Genomic DNA, 17,260 nt, shown 5'->3' on the forward strand with positions numbered 1-17,260 from the left:
TCAGCTGTATGGGGTGATGAAGGTGGGGGTCTCCAGTGTACGGGGTGATGAAGGTGGGGGCCTCAGCTGTACGGGCTGATGAAGGTGGGGGTCTCCAGAGTATGGGGTATTGAAGTTAAGGGTCTCCAGTGTACAGGGTGATGAAGGTGGGGGCCTCAGCTGTATGAGGTGATGAAGCTGGGGGTCCCAGCCCACGGGATGCTGCAGGCGGGGACCCTGCTGTGCACCAGCACCGAAAGCTGGGGGCTCTCCGGAACACCGGGCAGCGACACCGGGCTCCCCGGCGCGCCCGCTGCCGCCGCTGCGCGGAGCCCCGGAGCCGCGAGCCGAGGCGGAGCCGCCGCCGGCCCCCAGGCACCGGCCGGGGCTGGGCGTCGCCGGCGGAGCGGCGGCGGCGGGCGGAGCCGGGCGGCGGCGGGCAGGAAGTTCCTCCTCCCGGGCCGGGCCGGGCCGGGCCGCTGCCGGCGGAGGCGGTGGCGGTGCAATGCGCACCGGGAGCACCGGCGGGGGCGGCCGCGCCGGCTCAGCTCGGGAGCCGCCAGCCCGGGGCCGCGGCAGCCCGCACCGGCTCCGGGACGGGCCCCGGTGCCGGGAGGGCGATGGCACCGGCGCTGCTCCTCGCCCTGGGGCTGCTGCTGCTCGCCGCCGCTCCCGGGGCGCGCGGGCGAGGCGCAGGTGAGCGGGGACCGGGAACCGGGGACCGGGACCGGGCGCGGCGGGGTCCGGAGGCGGGCACCGGGCTCTCTGCCTCCTCCTCCTCCTCATCGTCATCTTCCTCCTCCTCCTCCTCCTCTCCCCGGTACCCGGGAGCTGCCATACGCGGGGGGCTCGGCGTTGTCCGGGCCGGGGCGGGGGGGGGGGGCTCGTCCCCGTTGGGACCGGCTGCCGCGTCACCTCCTCGGCCGTGTGTCTGTCTGTCTCCTCGTCCGTCTGTCCCGCCGTCCGTCTGTCCCACCCCCGCCAGCCCTCCCGGGGGGGCTCCCCGAGGTCTCCGCTCGGTGCCAGTGGGCGCTCGGCATCGCTCGGGGACCGCCAGCCCCCGGGGACGAGGGGGGCCGTGGCGAAAGGGAAAGGCTCCCGTGGGACCGGGACACGGGGGTGGCTGTCACAGTCTCGGGGGATTTTGGGGACAACGCCACGGCCCAGGCGTGGAGGGATCCAGCCCTCGCCCGGGGTGTCGGGGCGGTGGGGATGGGGGCGTGCAGGTGTCCCGCCGTGGCCCCAGCTGCTCCGGCCCCGGGCCGTGCCCGGAGCCCTCTCGGAGGGTGGGGAAGCGTCGTGGGGAGCTGCAGGAGCGAGGGACACTGAGTCAGCTGGGGCCAGGCCTCCCCGGTCCCCGAGCGGGTTGTACGGGGCGGCTCGGTGCCGGCGGCTGACGTAAGAGCTGGCAGAAGACCCCAGGAAACCCATCCCGCCCGGCCCGGGGCGTGCTGCGACACGGGGCCGCAAGCTCCCTCGTGCCCCCATGTGCCACGTCCCAGCTGCAGGTGCCACGTCCAGGCACCTCCAAGGCCTTGTGCCCTGGTCCTTTGGGACCAGTGATGTTCGGGGGCTTCACCCAGTGGCAAGCCTGGAGCTGCTGGGGTGAGCCTGGGGACCCTGGCTCCTGTTCCCTACCCCAAATCTCCTGCCCGTGCCGTGGGGGGACGGACGGACTGTGCTGGGTGACCGAGCTGTGACAGTGGCTCTGGGCCCTGCGCAGGTGACAGCTGGCAGCAGCGCCGTGCAGGGCTGGGACACTACTGGCACGTGACGCCGCGGGTCCTGCGGGGTGACCGGCCGCTCCGCTTGGAGGAGGCGATGCAGGTGAGCCCCCGCCACGTCCCTGGGGTGCCCGTGCCACATGGGTGTCTGCCTGGCTCGTGACAGTGGGACTGCGGTGGGGTGGGGGCTGCCTGTGGCCTCGCCACATCCCCTTGCACCCTTCCTGGTGCAGGAAACCCAGCATCCGAGTGCCCCTGACCCCAAATCCCCCAAGGGACCGAGCACCTGGAGCCTCTGGGTGCAGCTGCTCAGCCCCGAGGTCAGTGGGGAAGGGTCCGGTGGGGTGGGGGGTCAGCAAATCCCCTCCCCTCTCCTCTCCTCTCCCGGTGCTGGGAGGGACCCTACCGGGTCCTGGCACCCACCGTGCGCTCAGCACCCCTCCTGGCCGGGGCGGAAGGGCCCAGCCCGCCCCGTGGCCGTTGGGAGTCTCTCCAGCGTTTCCGCCGCCGCACCAGGCAGGAAGCGAGGGGAGCGGCCGGGGGGGGGGCTGGGGGTGGTGGCGGCAACTCCGTCCGACACCCCCGTCCCCGCACAATGAGCTGCCGAGGGAGGGACGCTTCCTGCGCGGTGTGAGGGTGGGGGCCAGGGAGCACGGGGGGATCCCTTCCGCCCCTCCCTGGTGGGCACACGCCAGGCTCAGGCGGGTCCCCGGCCCTGCTGGCACCCAGCTGGGGGCCGAGGTGTTTCGGAGGGCACGTAGGAATGGGGTGGGATGGATGGGGATGGGTCCTTGGGGTTGGGGTCCCGCTGTGACCGCTGCCTGTCGCAGGGGGGGTTCCCCAGCCAGCTGCAGGTGGTGCTGGAGCTGGAGGGAACGCAGCTGGTGCTGGAGCTGGAGCAAAACTGGTGAGGTGGGGGCTGGCTGGGGCAGGGCAGGGGTGGGAGGAGTGGGGTGGAGGTCCCGTGGGCCCTGTCTCCATCTGTGGTTTGTGTGGGGTGGGGGTCCTGTATCCACTGAGGAGGGTGCAGGGTGAGGGATCCAAGGGCTCCGTCCCCATCCGTGACGCATGTGGGTGAGGGTCCCGTCTACTTCCACGGTGTGTGCAGGGTGGGGGTCCCGTGAGCCCCGTCCCCATCTGTGATCCACATGGGATGGGGGGCTGGGGTTGTTGTCTTCGTCCACGGACTCAGAGCAGGATGGGGGGAGATCCTGGGGGCCCTGTTTCTGTTGGTGGCGGGCTGGGAACAGGGCGAGCTGGGGGACCCTGACTTGGGGCTGACACTCTCCTCTGGCAGGGATCTGGTGCTGGGCACCGGGGCGCTGCTCTACTACCTGCCCAACGGCACGCGGGTGGTGCAGGAGGCCAGCAGGCAGGTAGGACCTGAGTGCCCTGTGTCCCTGAGCCCTCCCCGTCCCCAGAGGGCCCCCAGCACGGGGCCAGCTCTTAACCCCCACTCTGCTGCAGGAGCACTGCTGCTACCGGGGGAACGTGCGGGGTTTCCCCAGCTCCTGGGCCAGCCTCTGTGCCTGCTCCGGACTCAGGTGAGCCCCCAACCCCGGTGGTCCCCAAGTCCGGGTCGTGATGTGCCACTGACACCTTGTCCCCTCTTTGCAGTGGCCATTTCCGAGTGGCAGAGAACAGGAGCTACGGGCTGGAGCCGGATGCCAGCGGCCCCCCAGGGAGCCACATCGCGTACCGGCTGCGGGAGGTCCGGCTGGCACCGCGGGCCTGTGGGCAGGGCCCCCCGGAGCCTCCCCGGGTGGAGGTGGAGACGGAGCCACCCCGGCTGCAAAGGGTAAGGTGGCTCTGGGGTCCCCCCCCACCAGAGCAGGGTCCCCTCGCTGGTGCCCTAACCCATTTTTGTCCCCCAGGGCAAGCGGTCGACGGCGGAGCAGCGGTTCGTGGAGCTGGTGATGGTGCTGGACCACGCCGCGGTGAGTGCAGGATGGGTGGGCGCCCTGTGCCGGGGGCTGCCCCCTCCCCTGCTGATGCCCTTCCCTGCGCCCGCAGTTCCAGAACTACCCCGACCTGAAACGTGCCCGCACCCGGACCCTGGAAATCGCCAACCAGGTGGACACGGTGAGTAGATGCGGGGACCCTGCCACGCCGTCTGTCTGTCCTTGTGTCATCCCCTTGCTGCTGCGGGGGTCCCTGATGCCCCTGCGCCCACCCCAGTTCTTCCAGCCGCTGGGCGTGCGGGTGGCCTTGGTGGCGGTGGAGGTCTGGAGCGAGGGCGACAGGTTCGAGGTGGGGCGCAGTGCCCGGGCCACACTAGAGCGGTTCCTGCGGTGGCGCCAGGAGGAGCTGCTGCCCCGGCTGCCCCACGACAACGCGCAGCTCCTCACGTGAGTGATGGGGACGGGGACAAGGGGATGGGGACAGGGGCAGGGCACGCAGGCGGTGTCAGACCTGCTGAGGCTCCTGCTCTCTTCCCAGGGGCTCCAGCTTTGACGACGTCGCGGTGGGGATGTCGGTCCAAGCCTCCATGTGCTCGCCCACGCGCTCCGGGGGGGTCAGCATGGTCAGTACTCCCGTGTCCCTCTGTCCCCCTGCTGCCCCCCCACCCTGAGCCCCTCCTGTCCCACAGGACTACTCGGTCAGCGTCCTTGTCATCGCCTCCACTGTGGCCCATCAGCTGGGGCACAGCCTGGGCATGGGCCACGACGGCGTCGGGCGCTTTTGTGAGTGCAGCAACCTCTACCACGACCATGGCTGCATCATGGACTTGCCCACGGGGTGAGGGCCCCAAGGGGGACTCCGGGGAGGGGGGTGGGAGGGTGGCCGGTGATCCCCTGCCCTCCTCACTGTCCCCTCTGCGTCCCTGCAGGCTCACACCCGGCTTGAGCTTCAGCAACTGCAGCCAGCGGGACCTGGAGCGCAGCCTGGAGCAAGGGCTGGGCTGGTGCCTTTTCAACGTGCCCGAGCCCCAGCGGCTGGCCGAGAGCCCCCGCTGCGGGAACCGCTTCTTGGAGCCGGGCGAGGGCTGCGACTGCGGCCTCAGCCTGGTACGTGGGTGCGGGGGGCACCGGCTGAGCCCCAGCTGCCCTTGCCCTGGCTTAAATCTGTACCCAGGAGCTGTGCGTCCCGGCCCCGCTGTGAGGCTGGGGTGGCAGCGGGGGGGTTCCACCGTGTGCTCACCGCAGTCCCTGTGCCCGCAGGAGTGCACCGACCCCTGCTGCAACAGCAGCACCTGCCAGCTGGTGCCCGGAGCGCAGTGTGCCACGGGGGACACCTGCTGCCACGACTGCCAGGTGCCAGGGGAGGGGTCCGGGACCACCACCCACCTCCCAGCCCCTCCGCAGGGCTGGTTTTCTTGGGGTGCCACCCCCAGGGGTGCAGTGGAATCCCCGCCCGTCTGACTTTGCCCCTGTGCAGCTGCGCCGCGCGGGACATCTGTGCCGGGAACCTCTGGGGGAGTGCGACCTGCCCGAGTTCTGCGACGGGGTCTCGCCGCACTGCCCACCCAACGCCTTCCTGCAGGACGGGCAGCCCTGCGCTGGGGGGCGGGCGCGCTGCTACGGCGGCGCCTGTGCCACTTACGAGGGGCAGTGCCAGCAGCTCCTGGGGCCAGGTACGGCGGGGACGGCGTGGGGACGGCGGCCTGGTGTGGGGGCTTGGGCTCACTTCTTCCTGCCGCAGGTGCCAGCCCTGTCTCCAGCTCCTGCATGGCCTCTCTGAATGCGAAAGCGGACGAACGTGGGCACTGCGGGCAGCTCCCCAACGGCTCCTACGTCGCCTGTGCCCAGCAGTGAGTGCTGTCCCCATTTTCACTGTCCCCATCCTTGCTGTCTGTGCCCCTGACCCTCGGTCCCCACAGGGATGCCGGCTGCGGGAGGCTGCAGTGCCGGCGTGGCGGTGCCCGTGGGGGCCGAGCGGAGGGCTCCTGCCGGGGGACCGTGCTGCCCGGGGTCGAGGACGTGAGCGATGCAGCCATGGTGCTGCCCGGCACAGCCTGCGGCCCCGCGAAGGTGAGCGTGAGGGCTGCGGGGGGGTGCCGGGGGTGTTCTCCGTGCCCACGGGTCCTGACGCCGCGTCCCACCGCAGGTGTGCCTCCAGCACCAGTGCCAGGACGTCTCGGTGCTGGGCGACCAGCAGTGCCGGAGCAAGTGCCACGGGCACGGGGTGAGCTGTGGGCCTGGAGGGGACGCGGGGGCTGCCAGCAGCTGGGGACTGAGGCTCGGTGTCACCCACCCAGGTGTGCAACAACCACGGCCACTGCCACTGTGAGCCGGGCTGGGCGCCCCCCACCTGCGAGAGCCCCGGAGCAGGGGGCAGCCAGGACAGCGGCCCCGCCGCCACGCTGGAGCGAGGTGAGGGCACGAGCTCGGGGAGGGAGCAGCGGGGAAGAGAATGGGGCTTTGTGCGGCCCGAGGCGGCGCGGGGCACAGCCGGGCACTGACGTGTGGCTCTCGGCAGGGGGGAGCGCCCTGCCCACCGCCCTGCTGCTGAGCGCGCTGCTCGGGCTGGCGCTGGTGTTGGGGCTGTGCTGCGCGCGCCGCGCCGGGCTGCACAAGCACCTCTGCCAGCTGGGCAAGGGGACGTCGTGCCAGTACAGGTGAGCGCCGGCGGTAAGCACCGGGGGCGGCCGCGCAGCCGTGGCCGTGCACACACGCGCGTGTGGCTGCACGTCGTGGGGCTGCCTGCGTGCATGTGGGCACGTGTGTGCGGCCGTGGGGGGGAGCGGGGCACGTGGGCTTGCATGAGCGTGTCCGTGAGCAGGTAACCGAGCCGTGTCTATGCGCGTCCCCCCCAGTGCAAGTAGCGGACCCCGTCGCACTTCGTCGTCCCGTGTCACTGCGGTTCCTCCCCCCCTGCCGCCACCCTGCCGCCACCCTGCCCTCCCCACCTCTCCACCGCGCTGCAGGCGAGCCCCAGCCCCCCCAGGCTGAGCCCCGACTCTTCTCCCCACAGCGCTGAGACCCGGGTCCGATTCCTGGGTCCAGAAGCCCCAGACGGCTGGAGCGGGTAACGTCACTGCCGGAGCCTGGGCCTGGGGGCTGTCCCTGAGCCGTCCTGCTTCGCAAGGCGTCCAGTGCTGCGATCTTCCCCTGGCAGTGCCCTTGGGGTGTGGGGACGGCCCCGGGCTCGGGGGCGCAGGGTGTCGCATCCTCCGGTGCCGAGGGGTTCGTTTCTCTTCGGCTTCTGCTTGGTGTTGGTGTCGCTTGGTTGCCGTGCGGGGTCCCCCCCAAGGGCCAGGAGGGAGCGGGGCCTGATCCTGCCTCTCCCCTGCAGGATCTCGCAGCCGGAGCCCCCCTTGGCCGGGCAGGGCCCCCCGCAGCGCCCCCGGCCCCCGCAGTGGCGCCAGGCCACGGAGCTGCAGGTCATGCACAGCAGCAAGGTGAGAGGCGGGGGGCTGCAGGGGGGGGGGATTGGGGACGTCACCCTGGGGAGGGGGCTGCCGTTGCCGTGGTTATGGGCTGTGCCGCCAGCCTGCAGTGCGGTTGCCTTGGGTACCGGGGTTTTGTACGGCTGTTGCTGAGGAGATGCCCGACGGGGAGCAGCTCGGAGCGTCCCCGCTGACCGCAGCCTCCTGGGGCTGCGTGCTTCGGCTCCGTGACACCCTGAGCCTGGCGCAGCCCCGGACCGCTGTCCCGGTGTCCCTGTGCCCGGCACGCTGTCCCTGTGCCCGTGGGGGCTGCAGGCGGGGACCCCGTGCACGGTCCCGCAGCCTGGGGTCCGTGCCTGGCCGGGGGCTGCGGTGGCCACCGTGGAGCGGGGCTGAGCCCCGGATCCCCCTGCTTGATGGTGGGGTGGGGGGGTCTCTGCTTTGCTGGTTCGGGGGGGGGGGGGGTCTCCGCATGCTGCACGGCTTGCACGAGCCCCGTGCACGGCTGCATGGCGCGCCTGCCCTCCGCCGCCTCTCTCTTTCTGCAGCCGGCTGTCCCGGCCCGGCCCGATCCGCCTGCGCGGCCTCTCCCGCCCGACCCTCTAACCAAGGCCTCCCAGGTAACGCCCTGGCCGGGGTGGGGGTCCCCGGGCCCCCCCTTCTCTCTGCCCTCCCGCCACTGCTGCATGCGTCTGTGCACGACCTCAGGGGCTCGGCCTCAGGGGCAGAGGCTGGGCTCAGCACCCAGGCGGGCTGCGCCCACCGCCCCCGGGGGCTGACACCCCCATGCCCTGACACCCCCCCCCACCCTCTACGCCCACCCAGCCCCTACCTCGGAGCCCTGCCCTGGGAGGCTCAGCCCTGCGCCCCCCCCCCCGCCACCCCGCTCCCCAGGCTGCGCTCACCGTCCCTGCTCTTTCTGCCCAGGCCCCCCCCTCGGACAGGCCGCCCCCCCCCACCCGCCCGCTGCCTGCGGACCCCGTGGCGCCAGGCACTCAGGTAACGGCAGCACGGCGGCACCCGGCAGGACAGCGGCCCCCTGCTCCCGCTGGGGCAGGGGAGGTGGTTGGGCCCCCCCAGCCTCCCGGGGGGGGTCGCTCCGTGCCGGAGCTTTGACGCCCCCGTTCCCCCGCAGCCCCCAGGTCCTGCCAAGCCCCCCCCGCCTCGCCGGCCACTGCCCTCAGACCCCCCGGGGCCTTCACTGACGCGCAGCGAGACCCCCCCCGGCCACCCCCACGTCACCGTCATCCCTTCCAGGTAAGTGGGGGGGGGGCAGGATTTTTTTTTTGGGGGGGGGAGGGCAAGATGAGGGACTGCAGGCAGTTATGGGGGGGCAGTAGGGCCTGTAGTAGTGATGGGGGCGGTAGGGACTGTAGCAGTGTGTGGGGGGGGGCGGTAGGGACTGTAACAGTTGGGGGGGGCTGTAGGGACTTGTAGTGTGGGGGGGGCTGCAGGGACTGTAGTGTGGGGGGCTGTAGGGACTACGGAGGGGAGCTGCAGGCTGTTATGGGGCAGGGTGTAGGGACTATAGTGGGGGGGCTGCAGGGCCTATAGTGTGTGTGGGGGCTGTAGGGGGAGCTGTAGGGACTCTGGGGGGGTCTGTAGAGGTGGCTGTGGGAGGGGCTGTAGGGATTATATTGGGGGGCGGTGGGGGGGCCTGCAGGGACTATAGTGTGTGTGGGGGGGCTGTAGGGACTATATGGGGAGGCTTCAGGGACTTTGGGGGGGGCTGTAGGGACTTTGCCGGGGTGCTGTTGGGGGCGGCTGTAGGGACTAGAGTGGGGGGGCTGCAAGGGCTATCTATAATGGGGGGCCTGCAGGGACTTCGTGGGGGACGGGGAGCTCAGGGGCTGAAGGCGGTGAGGTGCAGCTGGAGGCTGCAGTAGGGCACAAGGGGTGCTCGGGGGGGCCCCTGCCGCCGCCCCCCGCCTCAGCGCCCCTCTCCCCTCCCCAGGCCGGCGCCGCCGCCGCCGCCCGCGGGCGCCCCCCGGGAAGCCTGAGCGGGGCCGGGACCGCCGCTGGAGCCGCCGGGCCGGGCCGTGGGGGAGGGCCTCGCCCCCCCCGGGGCCGCGCCGCCCGCTTGTCGCCGCCGGGCCAATAAAGGGGCCGTGAGCCTGCCTCCGTGCTGCCTCCGGGGCCCGGGCACCGGGAGGGGGACGGGGAACGGCACCGGGGGGCGCCGGGACTACAACTCCCGGCAGCACTCGCGGCGCTCGCCGGAACCGCCGCCGCTACCGGAAAGGGCTCCGGGGGCCGCCAGCGCCGCCTGGCGGGGGGGGCACCGGGACGGCCTCACGGGGGGCGGCTGCAGCGCGGGGGGGGCCGTCGGTGTTCCTCTGGGTCCCCACGCGCTTCTGGGGGGCCATGGGGGGGGGTTGAAGGGGCGGGGGGGGGGGCAGGCAGGGCCCGGAGAGGGCCTCGGGGGTCTGCACTGGGGGGGGGTCGGGGGGGGGCACCCCCACACACTCGGCCCTGAGGCCCGTGGTGCGGCTTTGTGTCCCCGGGGGGAGCGGAGGGACCCCCTGAACCTCGAGGGGGTCACCCCGGCCCCCCCTCCCCGGGCTGTAGCCCCAAAACACAGCTGCACCCACCGAGGGAGGGGGCGTCCCGCTCTCCTGAGTCCCCCCCCCGCCGCAGCGCCACGTCGAGCTCTGGGTCCCCAGCATGAGGCGGACGTGGGGCTGGTGAGGCCCGAGGAGGAGGCCGCGAGGCTGCTCGGGGGCTGCGGCACCTCTGCTGCGGGGCCAGGCTGGGAGCTGGGGGGGTCGGCCTGGGGAAGGCTCCGGGGAGGCCCCCCTGCAGCCTTTCCATACGCAAAGGGGGGTGTGAGGAACCAGGGGGGCTTTGAGCTCCCCGCCACCCCAACCCATCCCATGGGTCTGCGAGATGCCCTGGGCACGCAGACACAGGTGTGAGCGGGAGCTGACCCGCGTGTGCAAACCCACGTACGGGAGCTGGCCCAGGGATGCACACAGGCGCAGGAGCTGCAACATGCACAGACACACGTGTGCGGGAGCAGCCCATGTGCAGACACGCATGTGCAAGGCCAGCCCATGTGCGAACACATGCGTGTGCAAGACCAGCCCACGTGCAGGCACACGTGTGTAAGAGCGGCCTGTGTGCAGACGTGTGTATGAACAGCCCACGTGCAGGCACACGCGTGTGCAGGAGCTGCCCCGGGTGCAGGACCAGCACCGGACCCCACTGGGCGAGCAGCACCGGGTGCTGGTGGCCCCCGCCTCCCACTGCACTTGGCTGCAGCCAGGGTGCCCCAGGCCACTGGTACCGGTGCTGGGTGGGGACCGGTTCTGAGCCCTTCTGGTCAGCGCTGGTCTCGGTGCAGTCAGTACTGGGAGCACTGGGAGAGTCCATCAGGGCTGCAGGGGGCGTGGGGATGCCAGGTCGGTACCAGGGATGCCAGGCCAGCGCTAGGGTGGAGGTCCCAGTCCTGACCAGTACTAAGGATGCCGAACTGGTGCCGGTCGGTACCAGGGATGCCAGGGTTGGCAGTCCCAGTCCTGATCGGTACCGGGGATGCTGGGCCAGTGCCAGGCGGTACCGGGGATGCCAGGCCGGTGCCAGGGGCGGTGGTTCCAGTCCCGATCGGTACCGGGGATGCCGGGGGCGGTGGTCCCAGTCCTGATCGGTACCAGGGATGCCGGGCCAGTGCTGGGGGCAGCAGTCCCAGTCGGTACTGCGGATGCTGGGCCGGTGCCAGGCGGTACTGGGGATGCCGAGCCCGTGCTGGGGGCGGTGGTCCCAGTCCCGATCGGTACCGGCGATGCCAGGGGTGGCGGTCCCAGCCCCAGTCGGTACCGGGGATGCCAGGCCGGTGCCGGCTGCGGTGGTTCCAGTCCCGATCAGTACCGGGGATGCCGGGGGCGGCGGTCCCAGTCCCGATCGGTTCCGGGGATGCCGTGCCGGTGCCGGTCGGTTCCGGGGATGCCGTGCCGGTGGCGGGGTGCCGGTGCCGCCCCCCCCTCTCCAAAGGGTTAATGGCACTCGGGGAAGTTGCCGGGCGGCGGCGCAGCGCGGATTGGCCCGAAGTTGGCGGGGCGGGGCGGGCCTGGCCGGGCCGGGCCGGGCCGGGCCGGGCCGCCCCCGGCCCCCGCCCCCGGCCGCCGCCGCCGCCGCCGCCCCCCGCCCGCCGCCGGCGGAGCCATGCGCCCCGCGCCGCTGCTCGGGCTCCTGCTCTGGGCGCCGCTGCTCTGGGCACCGCCGCCGCCGGTGCGCGGCCTCCGACACGGCGTCCACTGGAACGGGAGCAACCCCAGGTAGCGCCGCCGCACCGGGGCGGCCCGGGCCGCCCGCCTTTGTGTGCGCCGGGCGGCGCGGCCGAGCCCGGGCGAGGCACCGGGAGCGGCACCGGGAGCGGCACCGGGAGCGGCACCGGCCCCGAGCCCGCGCAGCGCGGCCGGTGCTCGGCACCTGGGCACGGGGCGGCCCCGCCGCCGTGCGAAGCCGGGGCCGCGCCGACGGGAGGGTCGCGGTACCGGGGCGGCGGGACCCCAGGGCGAGGCGGAGCCGGCGGGCACCGAGCCACCGGGCATCCCCGGTGGGCGCCGAGCCCCGGCTGGCACCGAGCCGCTGAGTCCTTTGGGCGGCACCGAGCCGCGGGGCACCTCGGGGTGCCACCGAGCCCCGGGCGCCACCGAGCCATCGGGCACCTCCAGTGGCACCAAGACCTAGGTGGCACCAAGCCATCGGGCACCTCCGGTGGCACCGGGCACTCCCGGGTGACAGCAAGCCTTTGGGCACCACCGGCTGACACCGAGCCCGGGGTGGTACCAAGCCAGTGGGCACCCCCAGGTGAGAGGGAGCTGGTGGGCACCCCTGGGTGGCACCGTGCCCCCGATGGTGTTGGGCATCCTTTGCTGGCACCGAGCCCCCGGTGGCAGCGAGCCCTGGGTGTCCCCAACCTGCCAGCCACCCCTGGGCAGCACCAAGCCCCCCACCCTTGGTGGGGCATCCTCGGGTGGCGCCAAACCGGTCACCCGCTCTGGGCATCGTGCTGGTGGGCACCGAGCCCAGCATCGCCCCCCTGGCCGGGGGTGCCGCCCGCGTCTCTGCCATCATCCCTGGGCTGGGGTCCAGCCCCGCACTCGCCTCAGACCCATCCCTCCCTCCCGGCCTCCTCCATTTTAGGCATTTCCAGGCTCGGGGCTGCTCTGGGCGCTGGAAGAGGGGGGAGTGCAGGGGGCAGGGTCGGAGCGCTGTGCTGGGGGCCCTGGAGCCGTGCTCCCCCGTGGGGGGCTCGTGCCTGTGGAGCCAGGCTGGGGCAGGTGGGCGCACACCCAAGCAGGGTTTGGGGCACCACCTCGGGTGTGGGGAGCCATGGATGCAGGAGGTGGGACCCAAAGCCCACAGGCGCCCTGTGATGGAGGAGGGGGGTTGCTCAGCACGGGGCTGGGGTGCTGAGCACCCATCTGCAGGGTCAGGGTGTGGGCCCTGGCCCCCGGGAGCCCTCAGCCCTGCCTGGGCTCGTCCCGGCCAGCGTAGCCCAGCGGGAGCAGCCTGGCTGATGCTCTGAGTCAGCTGGGAGCCCACGCCTGGTCCTGTCCTCGAAGAGCCCCCGGCTTGGGGGGGGCTCACAGAGGCCTGAGCCTCCCAGGCCCGACAGCGCTGCCGGCCCGGTGATTAATGCGCCGGTCTCTGCCACAGCTGCCAAAAATCTGCGCCTGGTGTAAACACTGCCCCGGCTGGGCATGGGGGCAGGAGAAGGGGGAGGCTGCTGGCCGGGGGGGCTCCCCGCTGGCCCCGGAGATGGGGCAGCACTGCTGGGTTGGCTGCAGCAAGCGGGCGATGGGAGCCCTGGGCTGTGCTGGTCCCCACATCCATCCCACCCCGTCAGGCTGGTAAAGGGTGCAGGGGAGCACCCAGTCCCAGGTGCTGGCTCCACGTCCCCATCCTTGTCCCCATCTCTGCGAGCAGCCAGGCTGCTGAGCCTCAGGAGTCCCCCGTCCCACCACAGCTCTGCCAGCACGGCCAGGGCTCTGCCTGCTGCCAGCTTGACACCCAGCCCAGTGCTTGCCCCGGCTGCAGCAGGATCCGGCCGACTGGGAGACGTGGGCGCGGGGGGGGGGCTGCCACCCTACTGGGGTGGGGATGGGGGAGATGGACTCCTGCTGCACCTCCCGCCCCGGGCTGGCAGAACCGAGCGTGTGCACACATGTGTGCATGTCTGCATGTGTGTGCACACGTGTGTGTCTGCAGAGGTGTCTGCTCCACCCCGGCCTGGCTGCACAAGCTGTTTGCACAGGCGTGAGCTCATGCCGCGTCGGTGCGTGCCTGCCTGCACAGGTACCTGGGCTGTGCCCCCTCCCCTGCCCGTCCCCGGGCTGGGTTTGCACAGCTGGGGCAGCCCCTCTTTGGGGCCAGAGCCCCCCCCGCCAACCCCAGCAGCTGCCCCATTGCAAGGCCAGCAGCACTCGGGGCCACCCCCTGTCGGGGTGTCACCGCCGATCAGCGCTGGGGGCCGTGAGGCTGCTGCCTGGGGCGAGGGGCTTTGTGCCCTGGCCCCTGGCCCCGGCCCGCGTGGCCGGGCTCCTGCAGGCCAGCCCCGGCCCCCCAGCTGCAACCGCTGAGCCCATTCAGCTCCATCGGGCTGCAGCTAATCGGAGCTGATGCCTGTTTGTTTGGAGAGGCCGGGTGCCCGGTAGCTGTTTCAACAAAAGCCTGGCCACCCGCTCTGCCGGGGCGAGGAGGGGGCCGAGCAGAGCAGCACGGGGTGGGGGGCGTCTCTCCTGGACCCCTGGCGCCCACTCCCCAGCTCCTCCCTGCCCGGCAGGTTCCTGCGGGACGACTACTCCATCCAGGTGTCCATCAATGACTACCTGGACATCTACTGCCCGCACTACGAGGGGGCTGTGCCCGCCGGCCGGGCAGAGACGTTCACGCTCTTCATGGTGGACCGGGAGGGCTACCGCGGCTGCTACGAGACCCCCGGGGCCTTCAAACGCTGGGAGTGCAACCAGCCCCAGGCGCCCTTCGGGCCCGTCCGCTTCTCAGAGAAGATCCAGCGCTTCACCCCCTTCTCGCTCGGCTTCGAGTTCCAGCCGGGGGAGACCTACTACTACATCTGTGAGTGCCCGTGCTGGGGGCCTGGGGCATCCCCGGGGCTCTGGGTGCACCCAGGTCGGGGTGCGTGGGGGCTGGCGTGGGCTGGGGGGGCTGCATGCGGTTGTAGCGGGGCGCAGCAGGGGTCGGGGTGCAGCCGGGCTTGGGGTGCACTGGGGGTCTGGCTGCCCCCAGGGCTGGGGTGCCTGGGGGGTACCAGCTGTGCCTGGGGTCTGGGTGCAAATGGGGTTGTGGTGCATCGGAGGTGTGGGTGCACTGGGGGTCTGGGTGCAATGGGTCGGGGTGCACTGGGGATCTGGGTGCAATGGGTCGGGGTGCACTGGGTGCAATGGGTCGGGGTGCACTGGGGGTCTGGGTGCAATGGGTCGGGGTGCACTGGGTGCAATGGGTCGGGGTGCACTGGGGGTCTGGGTGCAATGGGTCGGGGTGCACTGGGGGTCTGGCTGCACCTGTGCAACCAGGATTGGGGCACATGGGAAGGTTGGGGTGTAGCAGTGGTCTGCATGGAACCGGGGTTGGAGCACGTGGAGGGGCAGGATGCAATCGGGGTTGAGGAGAACTGGGGGGGGGGGTTGTCTGAATGCACCCAGGGGTCTGGATGCGATCAAGATTGGGGCACACGGGAGGGTGCAGTGATTGCACCTGGGGCTGTGCATGCAACCGGGGTTGGGGGGGGCTCCAGCTGTACCTAGAGCTCTGTCTGCATGAGGGATCAGGGCACGGGGAGGTGGGGGAGGTCTGGGTGCCCCCCCGGGGGGGGTGCACCATGACTTTGGATGCAGCCAGAGGTGCAGGAGGGGTGTGGGGGGCGTCTGGGTGCCCCCGGGGGCGAGGCGCACGGAGAAGCGGGGCTGTGTGGGAGGGGGGGGGGGTCTGGATGGGTGGCGGGGGGGGGGGATTCACGCCCCGCATTCCGCCGGGAGGGGGCGCGCCAGGCCCGGCTCTGGCCCGGCCCGGCCCGGCCCGTCGGGGAGCCCCGGGGCTCCCGTCCAGGGCGGCGGTGCCGGTGCCGGTGCCCGCGGCAGCTGCTGTGTCCCCTCTGCCCAGCCGTGCCCAGCCCCGAGAGCGCCGGGCGCTGCCTGAAGCTGCGCGTCTCCGTCTGCTGCAGAGCCACCAGTGAGTCCGCGGGGGGGCTGCTGGGGGGCACTGGTTTGCACTGGGGCTCGGGGAGGCGTGTGCTGGTGCCGGGGGGACGCCGGCTCTCTGACGTCTTCTGGGTTTGTTGCAGCGCCGGAGCCGGTGACAGAGGTTCCCAACTCCCAGCCCCGCGGGCGAGGAGCCCCCGAGGGTGAGTACGAGGTGGGGTTGGGGTGGAGGGCCCCCCCGGGCCGCCTCGCGCTGACCTCTGCTCCTGCCCTTGCAGACGCGGGGACGCCCCGGGACACCGCGGCCCCGGCCCTGCAGCAGCGCCGTGCCCAGTGCCTGGCTCTTACGCTCCTCGCCCTGCTCTGGATCTGACCCCGCGGCGCTGCCCGCGGCGGGGACACGGGCTCCTCCGCCACGCTGGCCGCTTGCAAACGTTTTTCTCCTGCCACTGTCCCACCGAGCCCGTGGGGCAGCCCTGGGCCACGACTCTCCTGCCAACCCCCTGCCGAGCTGAGCTGGGGGCCAGGGGCTCCCGGCTGGAAGGTGAGGGGGTCCCGGGGGGCTCCCCGGGCCAGGCAGCTCTGCAGCCCCTGGAGCTGTGCCCCTCGGCCGTGCCGCAGCGTCTCCTGATGGCGCTTTCTCCTTCCTAGGGGCCTTGCTTCCCTGCCAGCATCCCTGCACGCCGGCCCCGACAGCCACCCTGCCCCGGCGCTGTGGGCTCCCTGCAGCTCCTTGGACACCTGCTCTGCCCCAGGGCCGTCTCCTCATCTTGTGCCTTCCCCCATGGACCCCCTGCTGCGGGGGGCCGGGGACCCCCAAGCCCTGGAGCAGGGCGACAGCTCCTCCGGGCGCTGGATGGAGGCAAGCGCCCGGCCCCTCCGCTCGCCTTGTCCTCCAGCGAGGACACCAATCTGTCTTCTGCGAAGACGCCCTCCTCCTCCGTGCGGTTCCAGTCCGTACGGTTTGGTTTTAACCCCTGGTAGTGACTGAGCCAAGTAATACAGTATTTGCAAGACCGCCGTGCCCTCGGGCTCTGCGCCCCTGTCCCAAGCGCGGTCCCTGTCCCCGCGGGATGCTGGGGTGTCCGTCTCGCAGCCTTTGCCGCAACCTTTCAGGCTGGGGGGGGGGTTAATTGCAGCGATTGATACTGAGATGTCAGCTCATGTGACAGGGAGAGCTTTAATTACAGATCAGCTGCCTGCAATTAGTGCCTGGTGGCAGGGCCCGGCGCCGGCACCTGCAGAGGGGCAGGGGCGAGGGGGTGGCAGAGCGGGGGTCGCTCCCCCGCAGCCCCAGGCCGAGCGCGCTGGTCCTGATCCCTGCCCGTAGCTGGGCTCAGACGCTGCTCCTTGGCCTGTCCGTACCCACCCTGTGCCGCCCAGCCCTGCAGCAGCACCTGCGGCGCCCAGGCAGGAGCAGCGCTCGCGTATGCCCTGCAAAAAGCCCATGAAATGGATTTATCCCCGGGAGCCGGCGCCCTCCTCGCAGCACAGCTCTACCCGGCATTAAGAGGGCCCCCCCCTCGCCGTGCGCTTAAATGAGGCAATTAGGCTCCGCCGTGCGAGGCGGGGGGCTGCGTGCGGCTGCAGAGCCCTGCAGCAGCCCCTTCACACAGCCAGACCCGTGGAGCCCTCCCCACCCGGCTCTGGGGGTGCCACCCTTCTCCACCGGAGCACCCATGGGTGATTTCGTGGCGCAGCGGGGCCCAGCACCAGACCAGCGGCATCCTGCTTTGTTTGCTGGGCAAGCGGCGCTCGGGGAGGCATCGGGATGCAGCTCCTGTCCCCCCGCCCCATGGGTGCAGCCCCCGATGTGGGGCTGAACCCCAGCCTCGGGGGGGGGGCGGGGGGGGGGGGTGCCTGGGGGCAGCCGGGCCCCGCCACCCCCATTCCCGGCGCAGGCGTTGCGTTGCGGCCGCCTGCCGCAGTGGTGCCGGGCACGTCAGACAGGTTTTATGGCTTCTCGAGAGAAACTGCTGGGCGAGAGGCTGAGCGAAAGCGGCGGCCGCCGCCGCGCCCCTCCCTCGAGCCACTGCGCCCGCCGCACCCTGCGCTAGGGGGGCCCC

The 17,260-nt window shown here is 72.1% G+C and overlaps 2 protein-coding genes across 10 annotated transcripts; both read left to right on the top strand.

Annotated features, from left to right (window-relative positions):
- The first annotated feature begins 365 nt into the window (after positions 1-365).
- ADAM15 (ADAM metallopeptidase domain 15) lies at positions 366-9,149 on the top strand. Of its 9 annotated transcripts, XM_040539285.1 has the most exons (25): positions 483-675; positions 1,703-1,806; positions 2,534-2,610; positions 3,001-3,079; positions 3,171-3,247; positions 3,321-3,501; positions 3,578-3,640; positions 3,717-3,785; positions 3,882-4,051; positions 4,143-4,227; positions 4,294-4,442; positions 4,534-4,711; positions 4,865-4,957; positions 5,082-5,277; positions 5,346-5,454; positions 5,524-5,674; positions 5,751-5,828; positions 5,902-6,016; positions 6,123-6,261; positions 6,618-6,671; positions 6,939-7,044; positions 7,581-7,652; positions 7,960-8,031; positions 8,168-8,289; positions 8,987-9,149. In XM_040539285.1, the coding sequence occupies exons 1-25, from the start codon at positions 600-602 to the stop codon at positions 9,030-9,032; spliced, it is 2,661 nt and encodes an 886-aa protein (XP_040395219.1). In that variant the 5' UTR covers positions 483-599; the 3' UTR covers positions 9,033-9,149. The 9 variants fall into 9 exon arrangements, 7 of the variants coding, with proteins under 7 accessions (XP_040395223.1, XP_040395219.1, XP_040395221.1 ...); XM_040539287.1 differs by lacking the exon at positions 7,581-7,652; XM_040539286.1 differs by lacking the exon at positions 6,618-6,671.
- Positions 9,150-11,158: 2,009 nt separating this feature from the next.
- EFNA4 (ephrin A4) lies at positions 11,159-16,211 on the top strand. Its single transcript, XM_040539321.1, has 6 exons — positions 11,159-11,306; positions 13,820-14,112; positions 15,157-15,225; positions 15,338-15,397; positions 15,473-15,738; positions 15,846-16,211. The coding sequence occupies exons 1-5, from the start codon at positions 11,194-11,196 to the stop codon at positions 15,565-15,567; spliced, it is 630 nt and encodes a 209-aa protein (XP_040395255.1). The 5' UTR covers positions 11,159-11,193; the 3' UTR covers positions 15,568-15,738; positions 15,846-16,211.
- Positions 16,212-17,260: the final 1,049 nt, after the last annotated feature.

This window comes from Cygnus olor, chromosome 28, assembly GCF_009769625.2.
Source record: "Cygnus olor isolate bCygOlo1 chromosome 28, bCygOlo1.pri.v2, whole genome shotgun sequence".
Classification (NCBI taxonomy): domain Eukaryota; kingdom Metazoa; phylum Chordata; class Aves; order Anseriformes; family Anatidae; genus Cygnus; species Cygnus olor.

What these genes read in the sequence shown, in the direction of transcription:
- ADAM15 (XM_040539285.1), top strand. Translation starts at nt 600, where the DNA reads ATGGCACCGGCGCTGCTCCTCGCCCTGGGGCTGCTGCTGCTCGCCGCC. An exon ending in TGGTGCTGGACCACGCCGCG is followed by an intron (nt 3,641 to 3,716) that starts GTGAGTGCAGGA and finishes CTGCGCCCGCAG; the next exon opens with TTCCAGAACTACCCCGACCT. An exon ending in GCTCCGGGGGGGTCAGCATG is followed by an intron (nt 4,228 to 4,293) that starts GTCAGTACTCCC and finishes CCTGTCCCACAG; the next exon opens with GACTACTCGGTCAGCGTCCT.
- EFNA4 (XM_040539321.1), top strand. Translation starts at nt 11,194, where the DNA reads ATGCGCCCCGCGCCGCTGCTCGGGCTCCTGCTCTGGGCGCCGCTGCTC. An exon ending in GGAGACCTACTACTACATCT is followed by an intron (nt 14,113 to 15,156) that starts GTGAGTGCCCGT and finishes CCCTCTGCCCAG; the next exon opens with CCGTGCCCAGCCCCGAGAGC. An exon ending in CGGGCGAGGAGCCCCCGAGG is followed by an intron (nt 15,398 to 15,472) that starts GTGAGTACGAGG and finishes CTGCCCTTGCAG; the next exon opens with ACGCGGGGACGCCCCGGGAC.